Source organism: Aphanomyces astaci (genome assembly GCF_000520075.1).
Source record: "Aphanomyces astaci strain APO3 unplaced genomic scaffold supercont1.18, whole genome shotgun sequence".
NCBI lineage: Eukaryota > Oomycota > Saprolegniomycetes > Saprolegniales > Verrucalvaceae > Aphanomyces > Aphanomyces astaci.
In genome coordinates this window covers 581,572-594,496 of record NW_009798281.1, presented here as the reverse complement: position 1 = coordinate 594,496, position 12,925 = coordinate 581,572, and the positions used below count along the sequence as shown (strand labels likewise).

At 50.6% G+C, this 12,925-nt stretch overlaps 5 protein-coding genes across 5 annotated transcripts; 4 read left to right on the top strand and 1 right to left on the bottom strand.

The window, feature by feature from the left end:
• The first annotated feature begins 67 nt into the window (after positions 1-67).
• Positions 68-1,123, top strand: H257_08334 (hypothetical protein). The gene has a single exon (XM_009834165.1). The coding sequence runs from the start codon at positions 107-109 to the stop codon at positions 1,034-1,036; it is 930 nt and encodes a 309-aa protein (XP_009832467.1). The 5' UTR covers positions 68-106; the 3' UTR covers positions 1,037-1,123.
• Positions 1,124-2,190: 1,067 nt separating this feature from the next.
• On the top strand, positions 2,191-3,903 carry H257_08333 (hypothetical protein). The gene has a single exon (XM_009834164.1). The coding sequence runs from the start codon at positions 2,224-2,226 to the stop codon at positions 3,811-3,813; it is 1,590 nt and encodes a 529-aa protein (XP_009832466.1). The 5' UTR covers positions 2,191-2,223; the 3' UTR covers positions 3,814-3,903.
• Positions 3,904-5,119: 1,216 nt separating this feature from the next.
• Positions 5,120-9,959, top strand: H257_08332 (hypothetical protein). The gene is made up of 8 exons (XM_009834163.1): positions 5,120-5,622; positions 5,685-5,750; positions 5,836-5,935; positions 6,002-6,207; positions 6,544-7,545; positions 8,051-8,593; positions 8,962-9,425; positions 9,475-9,959. The coding sequence occupies exons 1-8, from the start codon at positions 5,143-5,145 to the stop codon at positions 9,920-9,922; spliced, it is 3,309 nt and encodes a 1,102-aa protein (XP_009832465.1). The 5' UTR covers positions 5,120-5,142; the 3' UTR covers positions 9,923-9,959.
• H257_08331 (hypothetical protein) lies at positions 9,944-10,501 on the bottom strand. The gene is made up of 2 exons (XM_009834162.1): positions 10,401-10,501; positions 9,944-10,330 (listed from the first exon to the last, which is right to left on the bottom strand). The coding sequence occupies exons 1-2, from the start codon at positions 10,429-10,431 to the stop codon at positions 9,987-9,989; spliced, it is 375 nt and encodes a 124-aa protein (XP_009832464.1). The 5' UTR covers positions 10,432-10,501; the 3' UTR covers positions 9,944-9,986.
• Positions 10,502-11,501: 1,000 nt separating this feature from the next.
• On the top strand, positions 11,502-12,543 carry H257_08330 (hypothetical protein). Its single transcript, XM_009834161.1, has one exon. It carries the CDS (start codon positions 11,539-11,541, stop codon positions 12,508-12,510), a length of 972 nt encoding a protein of 323 aa, XP_009832463.1. The 5' UTR covers positions 11,502-11,538; the 3' UTR covers positions 12,511-12,543.
• The last annotated feature ends 382 nt before the right edge of the window (positions 12,544-12,925 follow it).

The window sequence follows — 12,925 nt, the reverse complement described above, 5'->3', positions numbered from 1 at the left end:
ATGCTACTACCATGTTACTTTAAGAATGCTTGTCAGTTTGCACTGTGAAGACATTCATTTACACTGGCAAAGATCTCGTCGTCGTTCGAGACAATAATCAAAAGGAATGGACAACCCCGTGCTTCGCCAGGTGCTGTTGGGATGTTACGACCCCAGCAGTCCACTGCGCCACCTTCGCGACCAACGAGGCATCTTGGAGCTCATCTTTGCCAGGCTCATGAAAGCTTGGGAAGCGCATCTTGTCGACACGTCGCGAGGTTACCTGCGGCTTGGTGGGAGGCGGGGAACACACATTCCAGGGCAAGTTCCACAGTCCATTCAATTTCCTCCCCTGTGGCAGCACCATGACGATTCTACCACCTCCTTCCATGTCAACATGATGCCGTTCTTCATGGGCGATATCTCGACCTTACCCTTGTCCTGCCAACGATACCACGATCTCATCATGCAATGTCTGGCCACAAACAGCAGTGGCGAGCGCGGTGAAGTGGGCTACCTCACTATCCACGAAGGAGTCGTGGAGGCTGGCACGTCCCAGCGCCGCGGTGGCCTGCACATCGAAGCAGGCGGCGGCGGGGAGTCTGAACGATGCACCGATGACTTCCATTGGGGCATGGGTCGGATTGAGCACACTCTGCTCTATGGTGGCATCTACATGGCATCGACGGTGGAGCATTCATGTGCGATGTACGATGTTGTGATTCAAGACTCGTCCAGTGTCGTGGGGGCACTGGGGGATGTGGAGCACTTGCGATCGAGTTTGGCCAAGAAAGCGATAAGTCCGCTGCATCTTGAAGCGAACGAGCTCGTTTGGATGACCGATCGCACGCCCCACGAGTCGTTGCCATTGCCGGTCACGACCTTTCGCCAGTACTTTCGACTAGTCACGAGCGGAGTCTCCCACTGGTACGCCGACCATTCGACCCCCAACCCGTTGGGCATTCAGCCCACGGCCAAGATTGTATTCGGCAACAAGTTTCACCTTGCATTGGACGTAGATGTCTCCAAAGCTCCCCAGAAAGTCCTGTCAATGTGATGTTTTTGTTAACTAGTGCAAGGCAACTGTAGTAGTTAATAGTTACTGTGTACTTCGAAGCGTAGATGATATACTCTGAGAAATCTGCTGTCTGTGGTTATGTGTGGCGAGCGCACACCGCGCCATGGAATTCGTGTCACGCGGCCAATGCACTCTAAAGTAAACACATATGTACGTACAGTAGACAACTTCCAAACAACATTGTGAGCCTAGAAGACTTGCAATAGAACCCGACGATTTCAACCACGAAGGGGTAGTGGAGGCTGGCACTTCAAAACGCGGCGGTAGGTGGAGCATTTGCGATCGAGTTTGACAATCATAGACACAAGGTCGCTTTACTTCCCAGCAAACGAGATGGTTTGCGGATAACAGGTCACACTGCCGCTGACGGCCACCACGTTTCGCCAATTCTTTCGACAGATGACGAGCGAAGTTTCCCACTAGTATTCTGTCCATTCGACTGCGAGCCCATTGGGCATTCAGCTCACTGCCGAGGGTGTCGTGGGTAGTACGTTCTACTGTACGTCGGTAGCGGTGAAGTGACTGCCATGGATTTACAATAAGTATTTACGTTGACGCCGCCGGTACAAGTTGCGTTGATGACGTCTGACCGACTGTGCACCATGCAATAACACGGATCGTTGGACATTGCTCCTGATCATAAAATCTTTTGAGTTGGTACAAAGTTCAACACATCGTATGCGTCCGATGCTTCGATCAATGCCTTGGCGACATCCACTAACATGTCGTGCGAAATCTTTGTGGAATACATACATATGGTTCAAACTTCTTCGTCGTGAATTGGTCCTATCGGTGGATACATTTGATGCAGGGATTTCTCCGCCGGTACAAATACCCCGAGCAACAAATGTATCCTCGAACTACAGTAGTCCGTCGTGGGCAGTGAGTGGCCTCGTCCTCTTGCCATGTGCCAGAGCCTCCTCCACTCCCATGTACGTGTAGTGTCATGTCCCTAGCACATACATGCCCTCCCACGTCGGCGATGTCTCGGCGGCAGCGGCATCATACGTACACGCACCACACGTTCCTTCGTCTCGTCTGCGATGTGAATCAAATTGGGAAATGAACAAAAGGGCGCCAAACTCTGAGCCTTATCCGGATTCGTTCGGATACTCCAGTCTTCGGTGGTGGCGCCATCGTCGTGCAGAATACATTACAGTACCGGTATGGCGGAGTTGGAACAAGTGATCAGCAGCGCGTTCTGGGGCCATAGCAACGGCGTCCTGGTGCTGAATGATTCGGGGCTGCTGTGGCGGTCGCGCCAGACGGAAGCACAGAAGAAGGTGGCGAAGGAAGATCTGGTGAGCATGCTGTGGTCGGCGATCGGGCCGAAGCAGTACCATTTGAAGGTGACCACCCGTGGCGGCAAGACCGTGCGGTTCACGGGGCTCAAGCAGAGTGACGTGGACCTTATTCGCACATTCTCGCGCGACACATTGGGTCGCGAGATGGAAGAAGAGCGTCTGGCGAGCTCAGGTGGGAACTGGGGCCACATGCAGTTCCAAGGGTCGAACCTGAACTTTGTCGTGCAAGACCAAGGGGTGGCGATGGATCTGCCTTTGGATCTGATCGCCCAATGCGCGATGCCTGGGAAGAACGAGGTCGAGTTGCAGTTCCACGAAGACGACACCGTGGCGGGGGACGAGGAATCCCTCGTGGAGATGCGGTTGTACATTCCCGGCGACGCCGACGACGGCATAACGGCGGAGGGGTTGAAGGACGAGATCTTGGAGCGCGCCAACATCAGCCACGTCACGGGGAAGAGCATCGTCGAGCTGGACGAGAGCATGGGCACGTTCTTGACGCCGCGCGGTCGGTACGCCGTCGAGCTGTACGGGTCGTTCCTGCGCATGCACGGCAAAACGTACGACTACAAGATTTTGTACTCCAACATTAACCGGTGCTTTCTACTCGAATACCCGAACTCGACCAACACTGCGTTTGTGATCTCGTTGGAGGAGCCGATCCGGCAAGGGAAGCAGGGGTACCCGCACTTGGTGCTGCAACTCGCGCGGGACGAAGTGCACATTGACGTCAACTTGACGGCGGACGAGATCAAAAAGTACAACGGCAACATCCACGAGCGCATGTCGGGGAGTTTGCCGCAGATCGTTGCGACGCTGTTCAAGTTTATCATGGGCAAAAAGGTGTACACATCGGGCAAGTTTACAACCCACAGCGGCGACCGCGCCGTCAAATGCGCCGTGAAAGCGAGCTCGGGCGTGCTATTTCCACTGGAAAAGTCGTTTATGTTTATTCACAAGCCCACGACATTTATTCGGTACGAGGAAATCGATTACGTCGAGTTTCAGCGGTATGCCGGCCAGTCTGGGTCGAGCGCATCGCGCAACTTTGACCTGCTCGTGAGCTGTCGCGGGGTCGGCCAAGAACAAGCGTATGAGACAGTGTTCAGCGCCATCGACCGCCGCGAGTTCCCCGAGCTGTCGCAGTTCCTCACGTCGAAGAAGCTCAAGATCCGTAACCTCAAGGACACGCAATCGGCGGCGACGGCGGGTGGCGCGGCCGGTGGTGCCAAGGAACGCGCCAACTTGGACGACGCGCTGGGACCAGAGGAAGGCGAGGTGGACGAAGAAGAAGAGGAGGATGACTCGGACTTTGGCGGCGGCGACGACGCTGCGTCCGGCTCGGAGGATTTCTCGGACGAGGACCTGAGTGGAAGTGACGGGAAAGAAGACGACGACGACGACGACGACGACAAGAGCAAGAAGAAGAAGCAGAAAACGAGCACCGAGTGAGTATACTACGAGACTAACTACATAGCACTACAATTACACGAATGGCTCGAGTATTTTGCAATCAAGGATCGACCAATCAAAACCCACAACAGTTATCAAGTGGCCAATCAAATTCACTCTTCGACCAATATTCGTATGTTACTGAAATTAATGTGATACTGGTCGATGTTTACATACAAAAGTTAGGACAATGAATCGATCGATCGATCGATATTTTTTTAAAATATATATTTGGCAAAGAATCAGCACAAAAGTCCAAATTTTGGGTAAAAGAACAAACTATTACTCTAGCAATTGGATGAACTGACTGTGATGTTGAACTCGGATAACTGGTAACGTAAAAAACCAATTTAAGATAACTTTTTTGGAGGCGTCGGAGTAGAATGGACATAACGTTTGAGTCCGTTACGATATTTGAGTTTTGAATAGTGATTCCAATAGACAAGACGCGCCTCTTTCAGTTCATAATCAAACTATCAGTTTAGGCGATGAACTTCACAGGTAAATTTGTTACTTTCTAAGCATTTGTACTCACATTTTGATAACCAATTTAGGATAACTTTTTTTATCTTAAAGTATGTATGTATCTGAGCATTGAAATTCTGTGTTTAGGGTAAGCGGTTACAACAGGTTGAATATAATTTCTACAAGGGTACTGTTTTATAGAGTTAAATTTCTGTTGTGGATGGGTGTCCACCGAGTTTAACACTTGACAAAACCGCAGATCCAACCCAATGTGGCCCGTGTCGACTAGGGAACTTCAAACCCAATCTTGATTGACTGTTACCAATGGCTTCTACGCGGTTTTTGCATTTCATTCACGTGACGGAATGGCCAGCATTATATGATAGAGGTTTTGACTCGAACAAATAACAAGGTGTGATTGGGCAATACAAAGTTATCCTAAATTGGTTAAGTTATCTTAAATTGGTTTTTTACGTTAGTATTACTATAAACGTTACTATTAATATAATAGTAATTCATACTAATACCTTACTATTGCCGAAAAAAATAAAACCGGATGGACAATGATATTGAAAAATTATACTTCGAAGTATAATATAAACATCCGTATGAAATTGGAGAAGTGGATGAATGTATTGAAATACTACCGGTAGTACAGTACGTTGAAGTATTTATATTAATATTACCGGTAGTATTAATATTAATATCAATTCAAAATTGAAATACGTCAGGAATTTTTCGTTAGAATTTTCAATACAAAACGTGCTCCTGGGAGACTGCCACGTCATGATGTGTCCAATAATGTACGATTTCAAAAGCCGTACTTAGTGGTGTCTGATATTCGTGCCAATCGATTCTTCACACATGACGATGATGCACGCGACCAAGGGCGAGTTTGTCGGCGCTGTGACGGCACTGCATTTCTCTGCCGACGGATCCTTGCTCTATGCGGCCGTAGGATGTACGTTGTACGTGTATGACACTACGAATGGCACGATGTTTGTGTCGCCACTGCCGATATGGTCACACGGAACGATCCATGGCATGGACGTGGCGCAGTCGTTGGCGCTGTGCTTTGGTCAGAAGCAACTCGCTCTTGTGAGCGCGCTTCCTACCACGACCACGTCAAATGTACAATCGTCGTCTCCATCGTCCATCATTGCCACGGAATGCATGGACTGGATCCTGGACGCGCGCTTGCTGGTGGACGACGTCGTCGTAGACGACACGGCACTTCTATTGCCCATGGTTGCCGTCGGCCTCGCGCACAACATGGTACACATATGGGACCCTTCGACCCGCACCACGTTGCAGACGTTTCAATGCACCGAACGCACCATTTTGGTACGTCCTGCTTGATTTCTCCAGATTTGATAACCCCCTGACGAAGAGAATTGGTTGTGTAGTATGCGATGGGACTGTACGGTCGATCCCTCGAGTCGCTTATTGTAGCGGCAGGCACGGTCTTTCAGGTATAAAGAAATCATTTCTTCTGGACTCGAGCCCAGCATGTTTAGCCTCCTACAATGATGGGTCTATACCTTGGTTGTCACGTAGCACATTTTACTGTGGGCACCTCCGACATTGTCGTCCTCATCCAGCAGCCAGCAACCTTCCAATTCCGTCGCCCAAGTCACCCAACGCCTCCACCAACATGGTACATTTTGTTGGCTTCGTATCCATATATATTTGCATACCAAACGTGGATATGTCACTTGGTTAGACGGTGTGTTGTTTCAATTGACGTGGTCGAGTACGGGTCGACAGCTGGCGTCCGTCTCGGACGACCGATCGGTGCAATTGTGGTCGAATCTGACCAACGACGTGGGTCGTGATGACGTGGCACTCGCTCGTGACGCGAATCTCCGCCTTGGGTTTCAGTCCCAATTCCGAGGATGGGGACATACCGCCCGTGTGTGGGATGTGCAGGTACGTCGGTCGTCGGTGGCTAAGTGTTCATGGCGCTTGTAAAAGCATATATTGTCGTTTTACCCCAAATTTGGACTTTAGTGCTGATTCTTTGCCAAATCTATCGATCGATTCTTTGAAAAGATCGTCCAGTGCCACACTAATTTCAATCACACACTAATTCGAAGTTGAATTGGTCGAAGAGTTGATTTGATTGGCCTGTTGATTCGTGTTGTGGGTTTTGATTGGTCGTATGTCGATTGTTTTGGTTAGTCTGCTCATTCGATTGAACTCCAATTTCGAATCGACAATATAATACCAAACAACAATAACAATTATGAACTCGGACTACGGTAGTTTGCCAGCCATGGACGCCTCGTAAGTGTGAGCGAAGACGCCACGGTCAAAGTCTGGAGCGGCCCCACTGGCGACTGCTTGACGACGCTACTTGGCCACGTCGACACCAACGTGTGGCGGGTAGCTGTCCACCCGGCTCGGACGGAATGGGTGGCCACGGGCGGCGGGGACAACGCCATCAAGTTGTGGAACATTGACCGCGCCATGGCTAACCAGTCGTTGGGAACCAGCGCCACCAGACACATGCAGACGTTGCCAACTTTATCCCTTTCATCATCATGTGCTTCATCATCGTCGCAGAGGACGTTGGAGGAGGCAACGCTGGCCAAGAAACAACCAAAAAAAGTCAGTTCCCACGGCGCGTCTGTGCGCAGTTTGGTGGCGTTGCCGTCGAGTGTGGTGTGGATCAGTGACCAAGGTCATGTGGGCGTCACATCCCTCATTTCTTCGTCGTCGGCTCCACTGGTCGTCGTGCCATTGCATGCCAACTTGTGTTGTGTGGCGGCGACCTCTGGCGGCGATCTGGTGGCGGTGGGGGACGTCTCGGGGTGCGTTCATTTACTCTCCTCGTCGTCGTCGTCGTCTACGTCGTCAGATCTTGTCGAAATCGCGACAGCTCAAGCGCATATCGGGCGCATCATGTCTATTTGGATTGTCCAACACCAAGATATAACAGCGGTGTTTACCACGGGCGTGGACTTGACCTTGCGCGAATGGCGGGTGGCCCCACGACCGCAAGGACCAGGTGATCATGGTGATGCTGGTCGTACTGCCTTGACTCCCGTCGCCACGTATAAATGCCCAAGCAAACACTGCTGCGTTTCAGCCTTGTTGGCAACGGATGACGGCGCGCTGTTGTGGTGCGGCGACGCCCGCGGAAACTTGTGTGTGTACGACCGCGTGGCGCTAGTTGCTTCAACCACTGACGATCCTCATGGCGACAAGTCCAATGCAGGTATCCAGCCCAAGCATGTACTGTGGCAAGTTCACGGCAAGGATGTGGTACGTTTGGAAATGCACTCGAAAACAGACTTGGTTTCCCTGCAGATGACTCGCCCATATCCTTGGCGAAACAAACCCCCCCGCGATTCGTTGTTTGTATTTATCACACCACTAAGTGTCCAATGTTTGGTTTACGCATTGCTTGACTGTGAAACCGTGCCTTTCTCGAATATATATATATATATATATATATATATAGCGAAAAGGACAATATATATATATATATATTGTCCTTTTCGCTGAAATTTTTGAATCGATTTATGGAAGATTTTTGAAGCGTCTTCCATGTATAAAATACAATTTTTATATCGACGTACGTACACTTTTTGACTTTTTGGTTGGGCCCCAAATAATGGTTCAAACTTTTCAACAGTTTTTCGAATTTCTCAATAGCGTAATATGATAGCCATTTTCAAATTAAATTCATATTCTATATTGGAAATAGTCCACATTGGAACGGATTTGGCAATATATATATATATTTACATCGATGTTGTGCCGTTAGGTATCCTGTCTGACGTGGCACAACCACATGCTGTACAGTGGCAGCCACGACGGATTTGTGTGTACATCGCGGTATGCCTTTGGAGAGCTGCAAGTGGTGCGTCGCGTGGGGGTCAAAGGTATTTCAACCATCAAGTCCATCTACTGGCAGTCCGACGGCGGTCTGCGCGTGTTTGGGTTCCACGCCACGCAAGCCATCTTGGTGGATGTCTCGCAGTCGCTCCGGCTCTTGGCGCTAGAGTGTGGCGGCTACCGTCGGCCCCACGCGCTCTTCCTTTCCGACTCTGATGTGTCACATGTGTTTGCATTTACCACCCCCGGCTCCGCCGCCCTCCAAGTGCACTCGTCGACGATCATTGTCCACCCATCCAAAGGCCACCAACCCACTACAACCACTGCGTTGAACCACCCCTTTTTGTCGTGGCACGGACACCATCATAGCAAAATGGCCACCAGTGTCGCGTGGGTACACCCCCTTTCGTCGTCCACTCCGCTCCTCGTGACGGGCGGTGAAGACTGCGCCCTCAAACTCCATGCCCCACATGTAGGTCGAAATTCCTTTTTTTTCTGGCACGTTGTTGTTTTGGTATGGCGGTTTCTTTTTTCATCTTTTTTTTTTTGCTTTTTTTTTCAAGGCTACCCTACAGGTGCGTGGAATTTCTTTTTGTTTTGTTTTTTTTCTCTCTAGCATCATCTATCGTTTTGTCTGTGGTGTTATTGTTCATATAAACACGAGGCGTGGTTTTTTTCCTCTGCTTTTTTTCTACTATTTTTTTCTGCTCTTTTTTTGCAATGCAATCATCTACAGTAGTTCTGGATCTTTCGAGGGGTTCAATGCATTCATGCTCCATGGACCCTTCGAAAGATCACACTATTTCTCGTCGAGAATGTTTGCATACTTATGAGCTGTAGAGCACGACAGGCAAACCAGTGCAGTGCGTGGATACAGTGACCATGCACGGCACAAACGTGCGGTCCGTGGCGGTCGTGGGTCGGGACTGGGTCGTGTCTGGCGGCGGCAAGCAGTCCGTGCACTTGTGGCAGGTGGTCGACAACCACTTGGATCATGTGGCCGAGCACACGCCATCCGATGCGTCCCAAGATCAGCGCATCCTCGCGCTCGCGGCCACGTCCGTGCAAGGACATGGCACAGACGATAACGTCATCGCCGTGTTTGCTACCAACAGCGAAGGCCAATCAACCTTCTTCACGGCCTCCACGGACCGCCGCCGCGCCGGCCGACTCGACCGACGGCTCATGTGGACCGGACGGAGCGACAAACCCATCTTGAGCTGTGCGTTGACTCCCTCCCATTTCTTCGTCACGGGGGCCACCGATGGCTACGTGGTCATCTGGGATGTGGCGACGCTGTTACGGTATCTCACACCACGTCCTGGTGACGTTATCATAATCACGTGATGGTAGAGGGGACACCTCAACGTCGCCACCTCGACAAGTCTACCAATACCGAGCCCATGACATGGGAGTGAACTGCCTCTGCATTCGAGCGACGGGGCCAACCACGTTTGACGTGTTTAGCGGCGGCGACGACCAAAATATCGCGCATGCGGCGGTGGACGCGACCGACCGGCTGCATGTGCAAGTACGCCACTTGCAAGGTAAACAGAATGCGAGTGCGTCGGCTCTCAAGGCGATCCAAGTGCTGGACGATGTGGTGGTGGCTGCTGGGTACGACCAGCGTGTGACGGCGTGGGGCATGGAACGAGATGAGTTGACTTGGCGCGGGGCTGCGTTCTCGGAATGCGCTGATATTGCCGGTGTGTCCTTGCGGCGACCGACATTAGAAGATGATGGAGTGATTGAGGCTGTCGTCGTGGGGAAAGGCATGCAAATCGTCACGTTCCAAAAGTAGTGCGATAAACAAAGTAAACAAGGTGGTTCGACAAATATATATATATATATACGTCAGTCGAGGTCTAATCATCCAAGACAACCAGGTCGTTGCTCCCGAAAGTGTTTTCGCCACTGTATGTGATGTAGAGAAACCCATCCGAATCCTTTTGTTCTTCGTAGATGTTCGACATGAGCGCCGCCGTGGGAGGCAGCACGTTGTTGATGAAAATGAAGATGGCTTTCTCGGGGCTCAACTTGATGCGCTTTCGGATGACGTACACGAACTGGCCCACCGTCAAGTCGGCGGGGACAAGGTACTTCTTCTTGTCAATGTCCGGGATCTCGCTGCGATCAGCCTTTTCACAGATCACCGGGATTCGGTCCGGGTACTTGGAGCGGATGCGCTGGGCTTCTGCTTGTCGCTTCTCTACAAGGTCATGCCTTATTAGACCTCTGCGTAGAGAGCTAGACACAGCGACGGCGGCGGGGGCACCTACCGAACGGATGCTCCTTCTTGAACGAGTTCATCTTGGCGCTGCTGTGGAAATTCTCAACTGCGGCGAGGCAGCGGCTTCTGGGATTTCTTCTTTGTTTTTAGCCAATCAGAAGAGACAATGGGGAGAGATCGACCATCACTCTGCATCAAGGATTGACCGAGTATACTAAAACCAAGCGAATTTTGAGCGACAGTGGCGGCGGGGACACAATAATTTATTGAATTGCATACAAACAAGCAGTAATATTTGAGTTCATCGTTTTATTATCTCGAATGTCCAGAACATGACAAATCCGGATAATGACATGGAATACCGGATTTTCCAACTTCAAGGACGAGCGAGGAGCATATTTCATATGGTATTTTTAATACCAAGACGCGCTGAAAACTGTAACTTACTATTAATAGTAACGTTAAACCTTTACACGTAGTGTGTGTTAACACCCCTATTGTGCTTTGGAGTGCAAAGTGAAGTATTTGGATAGAGGTGTCCACTGCATTATGTGCCTATTGACCTCCCTGACGGGTGTATTGCATACCTTCAGTTAAAGTACATACACACAGAAGTTAGGTATACGGTACGTATGATTGAACTAGCAACGTACAGCCAACCGTGACGTTGTTTCTGGGCGTGTGAGGTCAGTCTAAAACCGCCATCATGTCCGTCTTATCCTGAGAAGTTCCCTGCATATGTCAATGATATTGCCAAGCCTTTCAAGGCAATAATAATTCACAGTGTACCTTGCTACCCCCGAATTCCAATCCAACCACCCGCGACCACCAAGTCAACACACAGTTGTAGTCGCGTCAGCATAGCGAGCCCCTGTGGGCGATTCACTTAGCCACGTCGTCGTAGGTTGTATTATGCGTGGTAATGTTCTCGAACACGTAACACCCGTCGCTGTGGAACCTTGGACGTCGATCGGGTAACCCTTGTGGTTGTCTCGCAATCGTTAAAACTCCAGGGTTCGATTTGATTGGTCAACGCCCAGTAACGGTTGATAAATAAACCAATCAAGTTCTCCCTTTTAGTGTCCACGGACCAATCAAATCTGTGACTTTGGATACGAATGCACATATATACTGTGTACCCATAAAGTTAGCATATTTCATTTCCACATTAGCTTGTTGGTCATCCCATGGAACGCTTCAGCTACTCCCGCAACGGCGCCGGCGTCGACTTGAAATGCAGCGTCCGCGTGAGCGTTCCCATGGTCACCAAGGTGTGCAATAAGGTCCATTACAAAGTGGCCATGAAGACGACCCACGTGAACCCGCCCAAGTCGTGGGAAGTGTTGCGCCCGTACTCGCACTTTGCGGCGCTGCGCAAGGAGCTGCTCTTAACGTTCAAAGAATGCAAGGCCAATATGTGTCCAGGGTGCAAGCACTACGAGAAGGCGATTGTTCAGTTCGATTTCCCCAGGAAGCATCTGTTCTCGTCGACCACGACCGAGGTGCTTCGGCACCGCCAGCTCGCGCTCCAAGCGTTCGTAGCCATGCTAGCGTCGCACACGTTCACGACGGCCCCTCGGTGTCCAACATGCAGCGGCCGCGTGTTTGAACTCGTCCGCGACTTCCTCACAACCGAAGTGGGCGCGGCGAACGTCGACAACCCGAACGACGAAGCTTCGTCCTCGGTTCTGGACGAAGAGACGCGGCGAAGTGCGTTTGCCGTCGATAACTTCGTCGAGTTCCATACGCCCTCTGCAGATGTGGTCGTGGACAGCAACGGGGACTTTGTCGATTCACCGACCAAACGGCGTAGCAGCCCCAGTGAAGGAGGAGCAGCACCCCTGCCACCACCACCAGCTACAAACACCCCCACAGGATCCAAGAAGCGATCGAGTTTCCACAGCTTTGGCAGCGGCGGCAGCAACGAGGATACATCGCCGTCAACGGAAAACAGTAGAAGCAGCCATAGCGATGTTTCGTCGAAGCCAGCCAAAGTGTACCGACAGAGCAGTGTGAGCGACCTGGCCGACATTCACCTAGACGACGTTCGACCTGCGCAAGTGGCGGGAGGGCCATGCGTGGACGATGACGAAGGCGACTTGAACATGGACTTTATGGCGCATATTGCTACGGACCCATCCCTGGTTGAGCAGCAGTAAACGGAATCAATTGATGGAAATACATGAGCACGCTTACTATTCCACATGTGTCAGAAACAGTATGTACGTTCGTCATGTTAACATACAATGGGGCTAGTACCTCTAGTCGGCTACAGTTCTATTAACACGTTGGCTGTTATAAAATTCAACGTGAGCTTGGTAGTCATTGCTCTCCACTGAGCCCATCGTTAACCTTACCTCCAGCAGTACAGTACTATAGTATATATACTTAGTATATATATACTGCACCTACACCTCCGTACAAGGTTCTCTGGGCGGCCACTACAGTACAGTAAATACCGGTATACCATGTGTACTAAGACTGCGTACAGTACGTAGTAACACGCTAACTTATCAATGGGTGGGTGTGTACGAGCATCGTTGGTTGTGTGTACGACACATTGCACTAAGTCAT